A 22,577-nucleotide genomic window follows, 5' to 3' on the forward strand; every position below is an offset into this window, starting at 1 on the left:
GCCTTGGTGTTTGCACATTCCATATTTCTGTGGACTTTTTTTTTGTGATGTAGCCTTAAGTTCATCATAAGATCGTTTTAATTCAAGTAGTCTGTGCCTTGAGTGGACTGTCCAGGAATTTCTGAAATGTAAGCCAAAACAAACATTTGATTTTTCATGACTAAGTTGCATTATTTTCCATTTACATGCCTCCTGGTGTGCATTAATTAACAAGGTGACTAAGGTTTTTAACTGAGTTTTCATTAGCAGTAAAGAAAACTTTCTAAGTCACAATACAATCCTCTGTCTGACTTCCAGCTTGCATCCTTTCCAAAAGGTTCAACCCTAGGTGGACTTCCACATAAAAAACACAGAGCAAAAAAGTGCTTTCCTACTGTTTATTAATCATAACTAGGACTTTTTCCACAAAAAAGAGTAAAATTTCAAAATATATAATCTCAGAAAGAAATACTCTACCATATACATAATATAGATGAAGTCATTTCATACAAAATAATTTACCTTCATGAAGTACATTAGCTACCAAACACAATAAAAATTACAATCTTTATCTATCAGTTTTGTTTGCTGAGGTACCATCTGCACGTTTAATCTGAAATGGGTCAGATTATTGGGGGAAAAAAGATAAAGAACAGTACAGGGAGATTGGATGACAACAGAACTTCAAAGACATCATCTACAAAGACTGGCTGGAGACAGACACTATTTCCATAGCAACAGGTAGATGTGCTTCTGTATTCAAATATTGCTCAAACTATGAACAAATATTTAATTTATATTATACTGTAGAACTTTTTAAAAACATTGAGCGTTTGGAGCAATCAGAAGTCAACTAACAGAATAAAGCTCTGTTATCTAGATAAAGCACATCTGGCTTCAGCCAGTCTGAACTGGTTTTCTATCGATATACCACCACCACTTGGCAGCTAAACCTATGCATCATGAATATCCTATACAAAGATGGCAAAATGTTACATTGCAATTTGTGACAAAGAAGCCATAGCAGTCTCTTAAATTCATCTTACCCAAGAGCGTCAAGACGCCCGGCCCTTTTTTAAAGAAAGGACCAAAAAAAGCAATAAATTCAGGACTGCATCACCTTGCAATAAGATTAAACAGTCTGTACAGAGTTGTAAAAACCTAACCATATATTCATTTATATGAAAACTTCAATTACAGCCAAACTAGCATTCAATGTAAACATAAAATAAATCTGGTTTATGCTGTCCTAGCCCTGATAACAAGGGATAGGATATTTGCCAAGATTTCTCATCCACAAAAACTAAGGCTTATGTTTAAAGCTGTGATCCCATTTTTGTTGGCCTTTGTAGCCTAGTTTCAAATCTACCACAAATTGTATTGCACACAACTTTCTCCCCTCCTCTCATGCACATACAAATGACCTATGCTCACCCCTCGAACCTACTGTGTCTTAATTAGCAAAACCAACATTTTTGACTTTTTCCCCTCAATTATTTGAAAGAACACTGCAAGCAATCCCATTCAGCACCAAGAGATTCAGAAAGAATCCATGTCCTATTGTTTTTATTTGCCCCCAGTTTTATGCCATGGTCATGCACATGATTGAAAGCTGCAAAGGGAACTCAGTTTTCAAAGGATATTGATTCCAGGAGTTTCTTAGAGAAACATTACACTGTAGATGGTTGATGTGCTGCCCAAAATATTGTGCTTGGGTGTTCACTGCCATCTTGTTTTCATAATTATATACTCTTGATTTTTTAAATGACAGTTTCTTTCCTGCTGTGTACAAACATTTAGTATAGATTTAAATTTCATTTTTGTTTTTAAACTTCTATTTTTGCCGGCTGATTTTCTTCACTCATTTAACCTTGACTAATCAGTTTTATCAAGTCATAAATCTCAGCCTGACCACTGGAGTCAGGGAGAGATCTGCGTGTAATCATTCCGGGGAAGTGAACCTAGTAAATGTGACCCATGTATGCGTGTGTGGTGTGTTTATATATAGTATATATAAAATGCATATATCACACATATGGACACATATTTCTTACAAAAATTGTATTTGGGAGACATTTTTCTTTTCCATTTGCTTTCTAACTGTAGGCGAGAAGATTCCATTAAATTTTGTTTGAAATTCAGCCAAATCAAGTCAGGTGTCTGTTATTTGAAGTGGTGGAGTTGAATGTGTTACCGAAAGAATCCAATTATATTCCGGCAGTTATATTTAAGATTAATTCCTATATTACTGAATCAGCACAATGAGTCTGAAACATATTTGGGAGTTAATCCAATTTCATGTGTAACTGTGACTGTGAAGCCACATTTGCGACTTTGCTAAATGTTTGGTCTGACCTATTTGGGGGAGCGAGGAAGGATCAGAGTACACTGGACCTTGGGTGTCAGTAGTGAAATTGCTCCACAAATAGTCTAATGTGGAGGGGCGATTCAATTGAGGCAAGCTGAGCAGTGTCCCCTGAGCTAGAATGGTTCAGCAGTGTTCCATTGGGTGGATTGACCAAAATTGGATATATTTAGCCAACTGCAACATAAGAGTCTCAGACTTTTTCTTAAAGCTCTTTGAATATACTAGACCACCCAATAAACTAGATTTTCAGTAGTTTTGAAATCAATACTAGGCAGAACCACAAAAAGGGATACTAATTTGCAAAAATGCAATATCTGGTTTATACAGTCAATGTTAATGAAACCATGGATCTATTCTTACACAGCAGAATAAAGGGTCACCTGTAAAACTGGGGATGCAGAATGAATAGCAATAACACACCAGCAGAATACACTTGTAAGGTGAAATCACAATATGCACCTTTGTTAAAATAGTGGCCAAGGAAATTTCACACAAATGTGGTAATGCATTTGTATGGTAAAAACATCACATAGCACCATTTCATGGTGTTGAAGTCTCTAGCTATATGTCAACTTCCAGAAGATTTATTGTGCATATATTTAGCACACACTATTGTGTAATTTGGCAGATATCAAACAGATGGAGCATTACACCTGAGAACTGATAAACTGGTCTTCCACTTCTGTGATGTCATTTGGGTTACCTCTCCTGCCTCTCTACAAACAGTGCCTAAACCTCCTCCTTGTTTGGGAACAAAGAAGAGCCTTACATCATTTTTAAAAAAAATCTCTAAATAATAGCAAGAAGAGTGACGTTTTGAACAGGCTGCCTCACCACAGCGACTCCAAGCACTGATCACTTTGAAATACGTTGAAATGTAAAGGTAAGGATTCATCACTATGGACATCAGCAGGGTTGTGGACTCAATAGGAGTGAAGAACCAGTGACTGCAGGTTACCACATTTATCTCTAATTCAACAGGGTATGAACTAGTTCACTCAAGGCAAAGTAGCTCCAGTTCCTTATCCTCCCCAATACACACATGCACTGCAACCAACTGCAAGAGATGCAGTTATGTATAACCCGGAGCTAAAATTATTTACTCAGGCACTACACAGGAATTATTCCTGCAAAAGAATTTGTTGAATTGCAATGGCCTAGTGAATAAATACACTGCTCAGTGCATTACTGAGCAGCAAACCAGGACATTTCCAGGTGTGATCCATTATCTGTGCTGAGATGTCAGCTGTGGCTCAGTGGTAGCACGATCATTGAGGAGGTGCTGCACTATTGGAGTTGCTGCCTTTCAGACGAGAGATTAAACCAAGGCTCTGTCTGCCCTCTTAGGTGGAGGTAAAAGATCCCCGGCACTATTCAAAGAAGAGTAGGGGAGTTCTATGGTGTCCTGACCAACATTTGTCCATCAATCAACACCAAAAAACAGTGGATCAGATCATTTATTTCATTGCTGTTTATGGGAGCTTGCTGTGCACTAATTGGATGCTATGTTTCCAACATTATGACAGCGATTACATTGCAAAAGTACTCCATTGCCTGTAAAGCACTTTGGGACGTCCTGAGGTCATGAAAGGTGCTATCTAAATGCAAGTCTGGGCTACAGTGGGAAAGACTACCCAAGGTTCCTGCTCTTAAATTATCTAGAATTCCATAGAATTTACAGCACAGAAACAGGCCATTCGGTACAAGTGGGCTATGCTGGTGTTTATGTTCCACACGAGCCTCCCCCTACCCTATTTTAGCTAACCCAATCAGCATAACTTTCTATCCCTTTCTCCATCATGTACTCAGTAGCTAGCTTTCCCTTAATTGCTTTGTGTACATATGGCACCCAGGAAGCACAAGAAAAAAACAACAGAAATAGAGATAGCAAGAAGATTCGAGATGTGAAGATGGTATGGACAAGTAAGAAGGTTGGAGAAGCTGGGGTTGTTCTTCTTGGAGCAAATGTGTTTGAAGATTTGATAGAGATGTACAAGATTATGACAGGTAGACAAAGAAAAGCTGTTCCCATTAACTGATGGCAGAAGGGCTACGGGACGCAGATTTAAGGTTTTGGGCAAGAGAGGCAGGGGGGATGTGAGGAAGAACGTTTTTCTGCAGTGAGTGGTAATGACCTGGATCTTGCTGCCTACGAAGGTGGTGGAAGGGAAGCCAATGAATGATTTCAAAAGGAAACTGAATGGGTACTTGAGGGAGATAAACAGACAGGGCTGCAGGGATAGAGTGGGGGAATGGGACTGATTGGATTGCTCTATAGAGAGCCAGCATGGACTTGATAGGCTGAATGGCCTCCTTCTGTGCCATTATGACTCTATGATCTATGAACTTGGGCAAGGTATTGGGAAGCTGCTGGTATCCATAGAACTGAACCTCAACATGGTCAGTGCTTTCTGAAGATTAGGGCAGAAAATAGTAGGAGAAGAAAATTAGAATATTATTTTGGTATTACAAATTTAGCCTTTTAATCGCCCAAAATCTTTTGTTACCTTCACAAATTAAACCTCCAATGGCTCGCTAAAAAGACAAATAAGTGCAAATGCCACCAGCTGTGACAGAGCAGGATTGTACTTCCAGTCAGTAAAATGTACTGACCTTCATATCAGGGACAAGGGCAGTTGCAGTAACGTGGGCATGTCAACAGTAATTATTGATAAATTAAATCACCTTGGGGTCAGCACAACCACATCTGTTGGCCTGTACTGTTCTGTGTCTTCAATTACAATTAAACCATTTTGAAACACAGGCAATTTCTCCTCAATAAGAAAACAGAAGAGGAAAGGGAGTGGGAGGAATGTAAAGCAACTAGGAAATTGCTGCAGGATGTATTCAGTCAACATTGGGATGTAAAAAACAGTAGAGCAGCAATATTTAACTTCTTCCCGTCAGATCAGAATGATCGCCACTATTACCAAAGTAGTCCTTTCCAAACAGATTCTGAACAAACACATTGACTCAGTATGATGATCAGTTTGTTCATCAAGACTACTGTATCTCCAAGAAATGCATTGCATGACACTGAGACTGATACCTTGAACAGATTGAATCAGTACTTTGTTTTTCTATTCTTACAGCTGCAGTTTTATATTACACATTTCTACATATATAAAAACTTTAGCTGAACTAGTAGAAACAAATAAATCAACTACCAATCTCAAGACAATTAATATCTTAATTCTGGTGCTACTTTTGCACTTATTGGATGTATTATTCTACGGTCAATTTCTTAATTACCTTTAAGCTCTAGTTCCAGATAGGATCTAGATTTATCTTTGTTTGGGTTTTGAATCAGTCTGTCACATTGCAAGCTGCTATTTTGGAAAAAAATGAAACATATAAAATCCATACATTTGTGGTAGATGCTGAGGCAAATGGCAGCACCAGTCCTGCCCCAGGTGAGACCAGTTAACTCAGCACATGGGAAGGAACCTGGCACCAATCCATTTATGTGGCTCAATGTCAAGTCACATAGACATTGATCCACTGAACAATTGGAGGAGCTCTTTCATTGGCAAAGGTGGAAAAGAAAAAGGATATATGATGATTGACCATCCACTAAAAATATCTGGTCAATATGAAGTTGCTGTCGGGATTTCAGCCAAAGAATAATTGATTGAAGTCAAAATAAATTATTTCAACTCTGTGTAAATCATTGGTAAGAGTTTTTTAGGACAGTGTAAAATTTACAGCATCCTTCCTTCAAAATAACCTTGATACATTGGAGAGGGTTCAGAGAAAGGCAACAAAAATAATGCCAGGTTTCAAAACTTTAATTCAAAAATTAGACTTGTAGTCATTGTAAAAAAGATCATCCCTGATAAAAGATTTTAAAATGACAGGCCTACCTAAGATTTTTTGTAACCAGGGTAGGTTCACAACTAGATGTAACTATATTCCAAACTCATAAAACATGTCAAACCTCAAACAAAACAACAGAAAGAAAAAAATATTTCCCAGGCAGAGAGATAGGTTTCTGGAATGGGGCAAATTACTTTTGGTGAGAATCTGTGCTGACTAGCACCATTATAATGAGAGTTAGGCGAATATTTGGGTAGGAATAGGGTTTGAAGATTAAGTAGACACCATAGATGATCAAATAGAATGTAGAAGGACTATGGTTTCAGCCATATTATGACCACAGTAATATCACTTTTGAAAAGTACCTAGTTCAGGGTTAGTAAAATTGTTGGACTCATGTCCTAGTGTTTCACTAAATTGAGTTGGAATATTTTCACAGCTTTCCCTTCTTGAAAGTTTTCAGTATATTAAATAATTTGGAACAAGACCATGACAGCGCAGACCAAACAGAGTCAATCAACTGGGCTTCTGTTCCTGTTGCATAATTTATATTCTTTAACTTAGTACAAGCATTTGAGCTCATCTTTGCAATCTTACTGCAATTTAATACAGTGCTCGTTTGTTTTACAAAGTAGGGATCAGGTGCTGTGATAAGGGACAGTTAATTATTGGTTAAAATTTAATTGCTTTCAAAGTACACTTATTAACATTGAAATCTCAAATGCAAAGAGGAAAAACATCAATAAAAAATGTGACAACTTAAGGACCTAAGATATTGATGAATAAAACTTCTGGAGATTATGCAACTCTAACCTGCCTGGATCATATTTGCTGAATTTCTGTATCTGCTGGTAATCTTCAGAGCATGGAGCTGTCAGGAGGTATTGAAGGTTTAAAGAAGATTTACCACTGAAGATTTACTTTTTGAGCTGCTGCCAAAAAAGCCTGAAGAGTAACTATGGAATATCTTATTATTGGTACATTATTACTTTACCCAATGATGTATTACTGTTTATACATTATTGATAGAACATTACAAGGCTATAGCTCTTGTTAAGTTATAAAAGAAAAATGCAGCATTGGAGACGAGACCAGTAAGAATGATTCCAGATTTGGCAGGGAATGAGCTATAAGGGAAGGTTTAGTTAAAGGAAATCCTGAATATTAGTTCAAATAAGATTGGATCGTGAGATCAGAGAAAAATAGTGCTTAAAGCAGATGGCAGAGTGATCTTCACACAAAGGGTGATAAATGTTTGGAACAATCTAATGGGCAGAAGAGTAGATACACAATCTTTGGGACCTTTAAATTGTAGTTGTTTGCTAGGATGGGACATTTTTCTAACCTAATTAATGCTTTATACACTTCAACAAGGTTCTCCCTTAATTATCCTTTCTCCAGGCTACAGGGACTGAACTTCTTGTACTTTTCTCATAGCTCACCCCTTGTGCCTTGAATTAGTCTTCTTGCTCTTCTTGGCAAGTATATTGACTCCCCAACATTGGAGAAAGTAGAGAGAATATCCTTTTTGTTATATAGCATTCAGAACTGTAATACTAGATGGATGAATTTTTGTGGACTGTATGACTTTTTCACAACCCTGAATTTATGATCTTTCTAGAATTTTTCCTTAATGTTCCCAGAATGTTGACGCATTTATTTATTAACAAATAGCTTTATTTGTTTCACTCCCAAAGTGCTACTGGCTTGCCTCAGAGCCTAATTTGGCTAGAAGTGAAGACTAATGATACCAATAGAATCTGTAATATTAGATATGCTATCATAAAGCCAGGCTACACTAGATCAGTATCTCCCTCTGTCTGATACAGAGCGTAAGAACATAATGAGCTATATTACTTTGAAATATTATTTCCCAATTAAGGCATAAGTGAAAATCATGACACATGGTGAGTTTTCTGCCTTTTATTAAAATCTATTTTTAAAGATAAAATCTAGTACATAGCCAGAAATGGCACAATAAAGACCTGGGATTGCCAACTGGAATTTTGATAGTGACTATTAACCTGTATTGAAGAGCATTTAGAGGAATTGGAGGTACTTTTTGAATATAAAGGATGGAAATTTAATGGATCGGGCAGCCAACACCACATGTTTTTAAATTTCCCTAAACTAAGGTGAGAACTAGCATTATGAAACTAGAGATCAAGTTTTCTGAATATGCCATCCATTAAAATGAATGGACAGGATGGTCTGTATGCCTGCACTTTCCCATTATGCACTCCGATAGATGGGGTTTCATCTCAGGAATGTACAATCAGAAAACTTACCCTTTCATAACAAATTTAATGAAACCACAACTAGACAGAGAAAGTCAATGTAGTGAATGAAAAAATAAGTTCAGCATAGGGGAATGGCTAATGCAATTATTTAAATGTTGGCCCTTCATCTCTGGATCCTGGGTTGAAATAAAGCCCAGAGTGATGGGATAAGAGACTCCCCCATCTACTCGCTTAAGGGTCCAATGTGAAGTGAGTTTAGGCAATCTTGATCCTATTGGGATGGGACCATAGCACAAAACTCCCCACAATATCAGGAATCAAACTGGCAATCTCCCAGAGTCCACAAAAACGACACCCTCAGCATGCCAATGTGATTCCACAAATTATGGGCAATTTTTTGCTGCAGTCACTTGGTACATTTGAGGGTGTCCTTCTCAGGATGGAGCTGAGGCACATTGTTAGAAATTTACTTGCCATCTAACTATACTATACTTGACTAGTACCTTGACGGCATAAGACAATGGATGCCAAAAATGAAAAGCTTTCCATTCCTCAGCACTAAAACACTCATGTTGATGAGCACAAAATTCACAAAAAAAGAAGATAGAGTAATGAAGATCTCTACCTCAGATTCCTAGCTGTCTGAAAAGTTGCTTTGTAAGTAGGCCTGTAATAGTAGCCATGCAAAGATTCTCCAACTTGCCCACCTCTGCCTGTCATCTCCCTATAATAGCGTGGCTTAAATTGGGAACTCGGGGCGGGATTTCCATTCTGGAGTCAGAATCCTGACGTCATGGTCACATCTGGGTCCCAACCCTGCACCGCTGTGGCAATACACGTGATTTTAACAGGGAAAACAGTTAATTGCCTCAGAGTTGTATTCGCTGCCCAATAAGCAGCAGTGGGCACAGGAAGAAGGTGGGACAAAGGCAGCAGCAGGCGCAGTTTAAAGCGCAGGTAGCAGCCATTGCTGAGGTTGCCATTCGTCCAAAGGATGGAAGACAAAGCAGAGCAGAGGGCAGTGGGAAGGGAGGGCCCCTGTGCCAGGACAGCCTGCCGCCCTCCCACCCCGTTTTTCTGATGCCTCACTGGAGGTGCTCCTAGAGGTGGTGACTGAGTGCAGAAACATCCTGCTCCCTGCCAGTGGCAAAAGAAAGCCTGCAAGGCTTACCAAGAAGGCATGGTGAGAGGTGGCTGACAAGGATAGCAGAAGAAGAGTGGTGAGGAGGAACTGGGTGCAGTGAGGAAATATTTCAATGACCTTCTCAGGTCTGGAAAGGTGAGTCCAAAGATAGACTCAGATGGCATGTGGCCTGGTCAGCAGTCACCAGAGTGCAAAAGAGAGGGGTATCCTGAGGGCGCATAGCGTTTTTCTGACCACGGGAGAGATGTGTGCTCAGCAGCCTTGATGACCCATAAGCAAAAGTCAGAACCAGAGTGCTGTTGGGCAGGAGGCTGGAGTGCAGACTGTAGCAGCGTAACGAATGAAAAGCTGCAAGTGAGTGAGAGAGACATTGTCCTAACTACATCTTTCTTCATCTTGCAGGGAGTTGAATGCCAGGGAGAATAGGAGCACACGCCTGGATGGTGGGGCGTTCCAGCTCATGTCACAGGTACACTTTGAGGAGCTGGCCCATGATGTGCCCAGAGTGTCCAGTCACAGGGACACTGGAGATGCCGAAAAAGGGGTCCACCATAGATAGGGTGAAAACATCTCAACATCTCCAGGTTCAAGGGATGCATGACAATGCTCCCAGTGCAACCGTCCATCAATGCATAAGCGGTCATCTCATAATTTTAAGCAGCAGAGTTTTCTATTGACTGTCCCGAACTCTCATCACCATCTTCTCTTATGTCTCCCACAGGACCAGCTGCAAAGGGGCAGGTGTCCACACAAAAACATCAAGTTCCTGAGCAGTCAAAGGAGAAAGACAGCTCGGAGCCTGCAATGTCACCGTTTCTAGCAGACCCTCCACAAGCACAGACACTCGCACGTTGGTGGGTCCTCACAGGCTATTAGAGACGGTGGCACAGGGTGAAGCACACATCTCAGAGTTGCAGGTTTTGGAAGAGGTAGAGTTGGCTGTGGTCAGTCACCCTTGGAGGTTGCAGGACAGGCTCAGCCCTGCTCAGGATAGAGATGCAGAGCCTAGGGACTCATGAAACAGGAAAGTCTACCTGGAGAACCAGCGTGAGATGTGTGCCCACATGTTAGAGTTACTTGAGGCTGTGTGGAGTCATGGCATGACAGTGGAGGAGTCCATTCATCTCGTGTGGTCCATAATGTCTTGGTGCTTTGAGCAAGGGAGATCCTCCACTGAGAGAATGGCCAGCCACTTGGAGAGCCATATGTGGCATCACTCAAGAGTGAATACAGGAACAATGCACTGACATGCACAGGGTGCATGCTGCAGTCAGCAGCATTGACCGATCAGTGACACAAATGGCTTGGAGTGGATGCCAGCTGTGCCCCAGATGATGGTCCCCTGCAGCGATCAAGGGCGCCATGAAAGGGCTGAGGAGATGACAGGTGCTGATGAGGTGGCCACCCTTCATGGGGCTCCATCATCATCTGCCTGCACAGCCCCTTCCACAGACAAAGCATCTGTAGAGTCACACCCTGTGACAGAGCCTGTCCCTACAGCGGTACTAGTATAGAAGCCTTTGGAGGTACCACCCCACCCCCACCAACCCCGGCACTTCAAAACCAAGGCCAAATGCCACAGCCATTTCAGTCCCAAACAGGCACTAGCCAGCAGTCTGCCTCCACCTCATCCTCACCACAGGGGGAGGCACTGTTAGGAGTTGCTGTCAGTGGAGGCCACCATGACAGTAATATCATTTTGAGGGTCACTTGGGTGTTTCTGATGTAAGTAATAGTGAATTATTAAGCAATAAAGCACTCGGAAATTTGTTGTACTAAGGCAAACTTACGTTTCCATCTCATCATGGCAAGATGCAGGAGAATGGGAAGCAAAGGCTGCCGAAGCAATGGCGTGTACTGGAAAAAAAGTGTGTCAGATGGGGACTCTGGAGCCTTGCAGTGTTTGTGTCACTGGAAGGTTGCTGACCTTTCCTACGAACTAATGGTCACTCTCACTCAGATGAAAGAGGCTTTCCTCTCCAAATGTCTTGCAAACTGAGTCTCGAGCAGGAGAAACATCTCTGCATCGAAGTGACCCTAGCGTTCCTGCCATCCTGATGAGCACTCTGTCTCCTGAGCCTGCCATGGAGACATCCCTGCAAAGCAAGGGGACCGCTCTCCAATTCTCCTTTAGCTTCCTCCGCATCTTCCTCCTCCAAGGAGCTGGTCCATTCGATCGCTTCTCCCTCAAGGTGTACCGGTCAAGGCACCTCACCCTCATCATCAAGAGGCCGATGGCCTGCTCAATGATGACCCTTGCACTCAGGTCACATCAGTTGCAGTGTCTCTCAGCTTCTGTAGCAGGGTGATGCACCGGAGTCATCAGTCATCTCTACAAGGGATAAGCCTTATCCATTAACAGACATCCATGGATCTCCATTGATTTCATGAAGAGCTGCGGCATCTGCAAGTGTCAGAGGATAAAGACATAATGGCAGCTTCCTGGAAAGCTTGCACACCTGCATAAATTACTTCCTGTGGTCGCATGGCAGCCTGATGTTGAGGAAGTGGTATCCCTTCCTCTTGAGAAATCTCCCTGGCTGGTCAGTCGGTGCCTCAATGGCCACACGGGGTGCAACTGATGATTCCCTGCACCTGAGGGCATCCAGGAAAGGAGGTAAATCCCACTGCCCTTTGAGTTTGAGTGCCACTATCCACTTGAATTCAATGTAACCCCCTGACCTCTCAAACAGAGCATTCAACACCTCCGTGATGCAATAATGTGCTGCTGCTTGCGAGATGCCAATGCCTGCTGCCACTTCTCGGAAGGAGCAGGTTTCAGGAAAGTGCAAGGCCATTGAGACTCTTAGAGGCATGGAAAGGCCATGGTGATGGTTCTTGCTAACCCTTGGATAACCCTCAACAAGGGCACTCAGGTCAGCAACCATCAGCCTGGACAGGCACAGCATTCTGCAACGCCAAGGCTATGCCATGTCCAGGCAGCTTTTCCTTTGGCGGTGGACACTATGGTGAGGGTGTTGCATCTGTTGCCTTCCTATGCCTCTTTCCTCAAACCTGCACCCGTTGCCAATGGGCCTGCCTCTGTTCCTGCAGATGCTGCTCTTAATCGCTGGATGGACCAAGTTTGGAGTAGCTTGATCCCATTTCCTCTATGTTCTCCCTTTCCATTGAAAATGTGGAGTCTTCTTGAACCTCCATCATGAACCACTGAGAGCCATAAGCAGAAAGACCCATCCTGCACCTTCCCCCACCCCCCTCCACCCCCACCAAATGCCTTTGTCAAGGGTTCAGAGATATGAAAGATAATACTTCTCACTGCGCACAACTGGTTGCCTGTGAATGAAGACCTTCTCTGAGCCTTCCCTCTTCCATGGTGCCTCTTGCTGCTGTCCCAGCTTGCTCCCCACTGTGTCAGTGCCTTCTCTTCCTATTCATGGTTGGGACCCTGCGTGGATCCCACACCTTAAAAAGAACATTCAAAACTGGCCCTTAATGAGCTAACAAGAAGCTTAATTGGCCATTTAAGCAGGTCGGGCAGGTTGCCTCTTCCGGCTCCAGTCACAACCTTTTAAATTTGGGCTGTGCTGGTTTCACGTCAGGAAATCGGCCCGCTGACCCGAGGGGCGGGTTTAAACAACCACCTGCCCCCGATCCCACCCTCTCAATCAAATAAAAATCCCGCCCTCAATATCTGAAGAACTGCAGGTGCGTCTCATGTCCTATCATGTCATATAAATCCCCAGTCTTTACTTTATTGTACTGATATGATGTCTAATGTGGATGATATACATTTTTTTCTCTTGAGAATTAAGTTGCAATTAATCATTAAGTGTCTCATTACAAGATGTGATGCCAGATACCACATCATATAAGTCTCAAGTTCCCATGGTTGAGAAATTGGGCCTCAGTCTAAACCTACCCCTATTAGTCTAACTGTGATAAGGTCATTTTGACAATAGATAAAGTAGATGAGGGAATTCTTCATTTTTCAAAAATTCTAGATCTGTGTTCAATGCCCTTAAGGTCCCCATCCCCAATTGAACTGTGCCAATGTCCCAATTGCAGCTGTTTAGTTTACTGCAAAACAATGTTATTTTACGTGTACCTGATAATAGTGCAAAACGGCACAGGATTTGCATGGAAGTGATCTACAGTGTTACTTTGCAGGACTTTTATAGGAATTTTAATACAATATTTTACAATTAGTTTTTTAGTTTTAGAGATACAGCACTGAAACAGGCCCTTCGGCCCACCGAGTCTGTGCCGACCATCAACCACCCATTTATACTAATCCTACACTAATTCTATATTCCTACCACATCCCCACCTGCCCCTATATTTCCCTACCACCTACCTATACTAGTGGCAATTTATAATGGCCAATTTACCTACCAACCTGCAAGTCTTTTGGCTTGTGGTAGGAAACCGGAGCACCCGGAGGAAACCCACGCAGACACAGGGAGAACTTGCAAACTCCACACAGGCAGTACCCAGATTTGAACCCGGGTCACTTGAGCTGTGAGGCTGCGGTGCTAACCACTGCGCCACTGTGCCACAATTATCAGTTGCCTTTTGGAATTCTAGGTCAATACTGTATGCAACACTAGGATTTTCTGCATGGAAATCCTTTGGGATTTTTGCTTGTTCCAGTCTAGGAGTTCTGTAAGCCCTGGATAAAGAAGAACCAAGTTAAAATACTGTGTAAACCAGACATTGTCCACTTAAAAACCACCTCGAAAAACTCAAAATCCATTAATATCTTATTTTTCATAACTAAATCTGTGCATTTTAAAAAGTGCAGAGAAAATCACCCACACATTAAGGGCATTGCTGAGTACTTACTTTGTGTGCACAAAAACACACTTCATATAGTTACAGACACACAAACACACACACAGAGACGCACACAGATTTTAAGTTCCTGTTATTCTCGATTTTCCCTCCCCCCTCACTACGTTGACTGAGATAAGTGAAACTGGTGTCTTGAGAACCGCTATCATCTACACCTGCACCGGAACACTATAAATTTCCAGAAAAAAATACAAGTTTTTTTTTCCGATGCAGCAACTTCCTTTACTACTGGAAGAACGGTTTGCTTTTTCTTGTCACAGGAAAATAAAAACTAAAAACTAAGCCACGTGACAACGGGCCACAGACTCCTCAGACACAGAGAATGAATTGTGCCACTACTAAAATATGTTTTTTTTTAGGGGGGAGGGGGAGGAGTGTTGAAGCACTGGGTAGATATGACCTTTTGACTAAAAAAATGTTCCTGGCAGCTCAATGTTATAGAGTCCATGGCATATGGATTGGCTGCTGGGCTCCCAGAGTGTTGGCTGAGTGATCCATGACTTCAGTCCACGTGCTTCGTTGTGCATACTTAAAATGTCATGGTTAATCAGATGTTTTCTTTTCTTCTTGCGTGTCGTTTTTCCCTTCCTTTTGATTTGGTGAATAATCATGCTTTGAGTTGGTGCCACTGAGCCACAGCATGTCGTGGCCGTCCAATCATATCCTTCCAATGCTTGACTTCTCCGGGCCCACTCTTCCAAGACAAGTATATCTGGAGAAGACAAAAACCATGAGCCAGTTTAACATTGTTAAACAGCACGTCAGTAATTTAAATTTTAATCTTGATCCCTATTTTCTGAAAACATCTTCGTTACATGCTGTGTTCCTCTTACTTGAGGCAGCAGTAGGCAACCAAAGCTAGTCTAATGACGGCCATGAAACTATTGTCAATTGTCGTAAAAACCGATCTGGTTCACTTTAGGGAAGGAAATCTGCCATCCTTACCTAGTTTGGCCTACATACGACTCACAGCAATGTGGGTGACTCTTAAATGCCCTCTGAAATAGCCTAGAAAGCCACTCAGTTGTATCAAACCACGAAAAAAGTCAATAAGGAATGAAACTGGATGGACCACCCAGCATCAACCTAGGCACCGGAAATGACAATGGCAAACCCAGCCCTGTCGACCCTGCAAAGTCCTCCTTACTAACATCTCGGGGCTTGTGCCAAAGTTGGGAGAGCTGTCCCACAGGCTAGTCAAGCAACACCGGACATAGTCATACTCATGAAATCATACCTTACGATGTCCCAGACATCACCAGAGGTGGCGGCACAGTGGTATACAGTTGGGAGGGAGTTGTCCTGGGAGTCCTCAAAATCGACTCCTGAACCCATGATGTCTCATGGCCTCAGGACAAACATGAGCAAGGAAACCTCCTGCTGATTACCACCTACCACCGCCCCCCCCCCCGCCCCACCCCCAGCTGATGAGTCAGCACTCACTCCTCCATGTTGAACACCACTTGGAGGAAGGACAGAGGGTGGCAAGGGCGCAGAATGTACTCTGGGTGGATGACTTCAATGTCCATCACCAAGAGTGGCTCGGTAGCACCATTACCGACAAAGCCGTTAAGGTCATAGCTGCTAGACTGGGTCTGCAGCTGGTGGTGAGGGAACCAACAAAGGGCAAAAACATACATGACCTCATCCTCACCAATCTGCCTGTTGCAGATGCAGCTGTCCAGGACAGTATTGGTAGGAGTGATCACCGCACAGTCCTTGTGGAGATGAAGTCCTATCTTTACATTGAGGGTACACTCCATCGTGTTGTGTGGCACTACCATGCTAAATGGGACAGATTTTGAACAGATCTAGCAATGCCAAACTGGGCATCCATGAGGCGCTGAGGGCCATCAGCAGCAGCTGAATTGTACTCAACCACAATCTGTAACTTCATCGCCTGATATATCCCCCACTCTACCATTACCACCAATCCGGGGGATCAACCCTGGGCCAATGAAGAGTGCAGGAGGGCATGCCAGGAGCAGCACCAGGCATACCTCAAAATGAGGTGTCAACCTGATGAAGCTACAACCCAAACAGCAGAAGCAGCATGCGATAGACAGATCCAAGCGATCCCACAACTAACGGATAAGATCTAAACTCTGCAGTCCTGCCACATCCAGTCGTGAATGTGGTGGACAACTAAACAACAGGCCGAATGGCTTCTTTCTGTGCTATATTTATTCTATGATTATTTGAGGAGGAGGCTCCTCAAATATCCCCATTCTCAATGATGAGGAAGCCCAGCACATCAGTGCAAAAGATAAGGTTGAAACATTTGCAACAATTTTCAGTCAGAAGTGCTGAGTTGATGATCCATATTGGCCTCCTCCTGAAGTCCCCAGCATCACAGATGCCAGTCTTCAGCCAATTCGATTCACTCCACGTGATATCAAGAAACGACTGAAGGCACTGGATACTGCAAAGGCTATGGGCCCTAACTGCCCTTGAGAAGGTGGTGGTGAGCTGCCTTCTTGAACCGCTGCAGTCCATGTGGGGTAGGTACACCCACAGTGCTGTTAGGAAGGGAGTTCCAGGATTTTGACCCAGCGACAGTGAAGGAATGGCGATATAGTTCCAAGTCAGGATGGTGTGACTTGGAGGGGAACTTGCAGGTGCTGGCATTCCCATGCATCTGCTGCCCTTGTCCTTCCAGGTGGTAGAGGTTGAGGCTTTGGAAGATTCTGTCGAAAGAGCCTTGGTGCATTGCTGCAGTGCATCTTGTAGATGGTACACACAGCTGCCACTGTGCGCCAGTGGTGGAGGGAGTGAATGGGGATGGTGTGCCAATCAAGTGGGTTTCTTTGTCCTGGATGGTGTTGAGCTTCTGGACTGTTGTTGGAGCTGCACCCATCCAGGCAAGAGAGAGTATTCCATCACACTCCTGACTTGTGCCTTGTAGATGGTGGACATGCTTTGGGGAGTCAGGAGGCGAGTTACTCGCCGCAGGATTCCTAGCCTCCGACCTGCTCTTGTAGCCACGGTTATATGGCTACTCCAGTTCAGTTTCTGGTCAATGGTAACCCTAAGAAAGTTAATAGTTGGGGATTCAGCGATGGTAATGCCATTGAATGTCAAGGGGAGATGGTTAGATTCTCTCTTGTTGGAGATGGTAATTGCCTGGCACTTGTGTGGCGTGAATGTTACTTGTCACTTATCAGCCCAAACTTGGATATTGTCCAAGTCTTGTTAGATCTGGACATGGGCTACTTCAGTATCTGAGGCTTCGCGAGTGGTGCTGAACATTGTGAAATCATCAGCAAACATTCCCACTTCTGACCTTATGATGGAGCGAAGGTCATTCATGAAGCAGCTGAAGACGGTTGGGCCTAGGACACTACCCTGAGGAGCTCCTGCAGTCATCTCCTGGGACTGAGATGATTGACCTCCAACAACCACAGCCATCTTCCTTTGTGCCAGCTATGACTCCAAACAGTGGAAAGTTTTTTCCCCTTGATTCCCATTGACTCCAGTTTTGCTAGGGTTCCTTGATGCCATACTTGGTCACATGCTGCCTTGATGTCAAGGGCAGTCACTCTCGCCTCACTTCTGGAGTTTAGCTCTTCTGTCCATGTTTGGACCAAGGCTGTATTGAGATCAGGAGCTGAGAACCCAAACTGAGCAGTGAGCAGGTTATTGCTGAACAGGTGCTGCTTGATAGCACTGTAGACCATCCCTTCCATCAATTTGCTGATGATTGAGAGTGGACTGATGGGGCAGTAATTGGTTAGATTGGATTTGTCCTGCTTTTTCTGCACAGGACATCCCTGGGCAATTTTCCACATTGCCGGGTAGATGCCAGTGTTGTAGCTGTACTGGAACAGCTTGGCTAGGGACATGACTCATTCTGGAGCACAAGTCTTCAGAACTATTACCAGAATGTTGTCAGCGTCCATAACATTTGCAGTATCCAGTGCCTTCAGCCTTTTCTTGATATCACTTGGAGTGAATCGGATTGGCTGAAGGCTGGCACCTATGATGCTGGTGACCTCAGGAGGAGGCCAAGATGGATCAGCCACTCAGCACTTCTGGCTGAAGGAGGATGCAAATGCTTCAGCCTCATCTTTTGCACTGATTTGCTGGGCTCTCCCATCATTGAGGATGGGGATATTTGTGGAGCCTCCTCCTCACAGAATCATAGAATAAGTACAGCACAGAAGGAAGCCATTCGGCCCGTTTTGTCCATGCCTGCTCTCTGCAAGAGCAACTCATCTCGTCCCACTCCCCGGCCTTTTCCCTGTAGCCCTGGAAATTTTCTCTCTTCAGATAATTATCTAATTCACTTTGGAAAGTCACAATTGAAGCTGCCATTACACTCTCAGGCAGTGCAATCCAGATCCTAACTACTCACGGCATAAAAAGGTTTTCCCTCAGGTCACTGTTGCTTCTTTCGCCAATCACGTTAAATTAGTGTCCATGACAGCGCTTCTGTTAGGTCTTCCTTTTTCCTCAACCGAGTATTCCCCCCCACTGTGGTTGACAGGGCCATCAACCGTGTCCGGCCCATTTCCCACACCTCTATCCTCACCCCTTCCCCTCCCTCCCAGAACCGCAACAGGGTTCCCCTTGTCCTCACTTTCCACCCCACCAGCCTCCACATCCAAAGGATCATCCTCCGCCATTTTTGCCATGTCCAGCGTGATGCCACTACCAAAGGCATCTTCCTCTCCCCTCCAGTCAGCATTCCAAAAGGATTGTTCCCTCTGCGACACAGTGGTCCACTCCTCCATTACCCCCAACACCTCGTCCCCTTCCCATGCAATCGCAGGAGGTGTAATACCTGCCCTTTTACCTCCTCTCTCCTCACTATCCTAGGCCCCAAACACTCCTTTCAGGTGAAGCAGTGATTTACTTGTACTTCTTTCAATTTAGTATACTGTATTCGCTGCTCACAATGTGGTCTCCTCTACACTGGGGAGACCAAACGCAGATTGGGTGACCGCTTTGCGGAACACCTCCGCTCAGTCTGAAAGCAAGACCCCGAGCTTCCGGTTACTTGCCATTTCAACACACCCCCCTGCTCTCATGCCCACGTATCTGTCCTGGGCTTGCTGCAGTGTTCCAGTGAACATCAATGCAAGCTTCAGGAACAGCATCTCATTTTTAGATCAGGCATGCTACAGCCTGCTGGAAGGAACATTGAGTTAAATAATTTTAGGGCATGACAGGGCCCCCCTTTTTTATTTTTAGTTATTTTTTTCTTTTTTGTTTATTTTATTTTAGTTTGTTTCATCATTTTTTTAAAAACCATGTGCCTTCCTACTTTTTTTTCATGTTTGTGCTTTGGACCAGGGCTGCTCATTTTTCTGTCAATTAACAACCTCTCTGCACTAATGCTTTGTCATTCAGCACACCATTAACATACTGTTTGCCTTTGCTCCATGACCTCTGGTCAGTTATTCTCTATGACCTTGTCCTATTAACACCTTGCCTTTTGTTATCACTTGCCCCACCCCTGCTTTATTTGCTTAAAACCTATTACAATTCTAACCTTTACCAGCTCTGATGAAAGGTCACTGACCTGAAACGTTAATTCTGCTTCTCTCTCCACAGATGCTGTCAGACCTGCTGAGTATTTCCAGCATTTCTTGTTTTTATTTCAGATTTCCAGCATCTGCAGTATTTTGCTTTTATTTTATTAAAACAGTATCCTGTGGTTCTTGATCCTTCCACCAACGGGAACAGTTTCCCCCTATCTACTTTGTCCAGACCCCTCATGATTTTGAACACCACTATCAATCTCCTCTTAACCTTTTCTTCTCCAAGGAGAACAGCCCCAGCTTCCCCACTCTATCCATGTAACTGAAGTTCCTTATCCCTGGAGCCATTCTCCTGAATCTTTTCTGTACCCTCTCTAATGCCTTCACATCCTTCCTAAAGTGCAATGTCCAAAATTGGACACAATACTCTCGCTGAGGCCGAATCAGTGTTATATTAAGGTTCATCATTACTTCCTCTCTTTTGTACTCTATGCCCCCTATTTCTAAAGCCCAGGATCCTGTATGCTTTCTCAACCTGCCCTGCCACCTTCAATGCTTTCTGCACATACACCCCCAGGTTCCTCTGTTCCTGCACTCTCTTTCGAATTGTATTCTTTAATTTAGATCGTCTCTCCTCGTTCTTCGTACCAAAATGAATCACTTCACACTTCTCTGCATTAAATTACACCTTCCACTTGTCGCCATTCCACCAGCCTGACTATGCCCTCTTGACGTTTATCTCTATCCTCCTCACAGTTCACAATATTTCCAAGTTTTGTCCCTGTACATCCAAGTCTAGGTCATTAATAAATATCAAGAAAAGTAGGGGTCTTCCCACCGATCCCTGGGAAACTTCACTATATACCATTCTGCAGTTTGAAATACAGCTGTTCACAACTAATCCGTTTCCTGTCACTAGTCAATTTTGCATCCGACTGCTACTGTCTTCTTTATTCCATGAGCTCTAACTTTGCTGACAAGCCTGCCATGTGGCACTTTATCAAATACCTTCTGGAAGTCCATGTACACCACATCAACTGCAATACCCTCATCAACTCAAACTGTTAACCTCATCAAAAGATTCAAGCAAATTAAACACTTAGATTTGCCCTCAACAAATCCATGCTGGCTTTCATTAACTAATCCACATTTGCCCAAGTGACGGTTCATTTTGTTCCGATTTATCATTTCTAAATGCTTTCCCATCATCAAGGTTACATTGACTGGACTGTAGTTGCTGGGCTTATCCTTACAATCTTTTTTGAACAAGGTCTAACAAATGCAATTCTCCAGTCTCTGGCACCACTCCTGTATCTGAGGAGGATAAGATGATTATGGCTAGTGCCTCTGTAATTTCCACCTTACTTCCCTCAGTATCCTAGGTTGCAACCTGGTGACTTGTCAACTTTTAGTACAGCCAGTTTATCTAATGCCTCCACTTCATCAATTTTTAGTCCATCCACTGTCTCAACTCCTCCTCTTTCACAATGGCTGGGACAGCATCTCTCTTTACCAAGGGAAAAGATGCTAAGTACTCATTTAGTACCTTAGCCATGCCCCCGCCTCTGTGTGTAAGATCCCCTTTTAGGTCCCTAATCGGCCCCACTCCTCCTTTTACTCTTTATATGCCTGTCGAAGACTTTTAGATTCCCTTTTATGTTAGCTGCTGGTCTCTTCTCATACTCATATTTGTTTTGTCACTTCCTCTTTGAACTTTATATATTCAGTCTGGTTCTCAATCAGATTATCCACCTGACATCTGTCAAATGTACCCTTTTTCTGCTTCATCTTACTCTCGATCTCTTTGGTCATCTAGGGAGCTCTGGATTTGTTTGCACAATGTTTCCCCCTCGTGGCAATGTACCTTGCCTGTACCCGATCTATCGCCTTTCAAAGCCAGCCCATTGTTCAGTTACAGTTTTGCCTGCCAATCTTTGATTTGATTTTGCCTGGGCCAAATCCATTCTCATCCCATTGAAATTAATTGGGGGGGTGGGGGGGCGGATCAATTATTTTTTACTCTGGATTGCTCCTTGTCCTTTCCCCTAGCCAACCTAAACCTTATGATGCTATGCTCACTGTCCCCCAAATGTTCCCCTACTGACACTTGATTCACTTGACCCACCTCATTCCCCAGAACCAGATCCAGCTATGCCTCCTTCCTCATTGGACTAGAGACATACTGATGTAGAAAATTCTTCTGAACACACTCTAGAAACTCTTGCCCCTCTCTGCCCTTTACACTATAACTATCCCAGTCTACATTGGGATAATCAAGTACCACATTATAACTAATCTATAATTCTTGAACCTCTCTGTAATTGCCTTGCAAATTTGTTTCTCTATCATTCCCACTAGTTGATCCCCTATAGAATATATCCAACAATGTAATGGTACCTCTATTGTTTCTTAGCTCAAACCAAATAGATTCTGGCCTTGATCTCGCTAGGCCATCCTCTCTCTCCAGCACTGTAATGTTCTCCTTAATCAATACTGATACCTCTCCTCCTTTCTCTCCTGAACACCTTGTATCCAGGAATTATTAGTACCCGGTCTTGCTCTTCTTGAGCCAAGTCTCCCTTATTACCACAACATCATATTCCCACATGACTATATGTGCCTGCAGCTCACCAACCTAATTTACCACATTCTGTGTATTCACATACATGCACTGTAAACCAAATTGAGACCTTATTACATTCCCTCTATGACCCCACTTAATACCTTACTAGTTC

General features: G+C 43.3%; 1 protein-coding gene across 7 annotated transcripts in view; it reads right to left on the minus strand.

Moving 5' to 3' along the window:
* Window positions 1–695: 695 nt before the first annotated feature.
* The window catches only part of LOC137377033 (synaptotagmin-7-like), a 1,016,894-nt gene continuing 995,012 nt past the window's right edge, over window positions 696–22,577 (minus strand). For all 7 annotated transcript variants that reach the window (XM_068046201.1, XM_068046202.1, XM_068046200.1 and 4 more), the window contains one exon: window positions 696–15,071. In XM_068046201.1, coding sequence (XP_067902302.1) covers window positions 14,967–15,071 — 105 coding nt within the window. In that variant the 3' untranslated portion in view covers window positions 696–14,966. The remainder of the gene's footprint in view (window positions 15,072–22,577) is intronic.

Source organism: Heterodontus francisci, chromosome 14 (assembly GCF_036365525.1).
Source record: "Heterodontus francisci isolate sHetFra1 chromosome 14, sHetFra1.hap1, whole genome shotgun sequence".
Classification (NCBI taxonomy): domain Eukaryota; kingdom Metazoa; phylum Chordata; class Chondrichthyes; order Heterodontiformes; family Heterodontidae; genus Heterodontus; species Heterodontus francisci.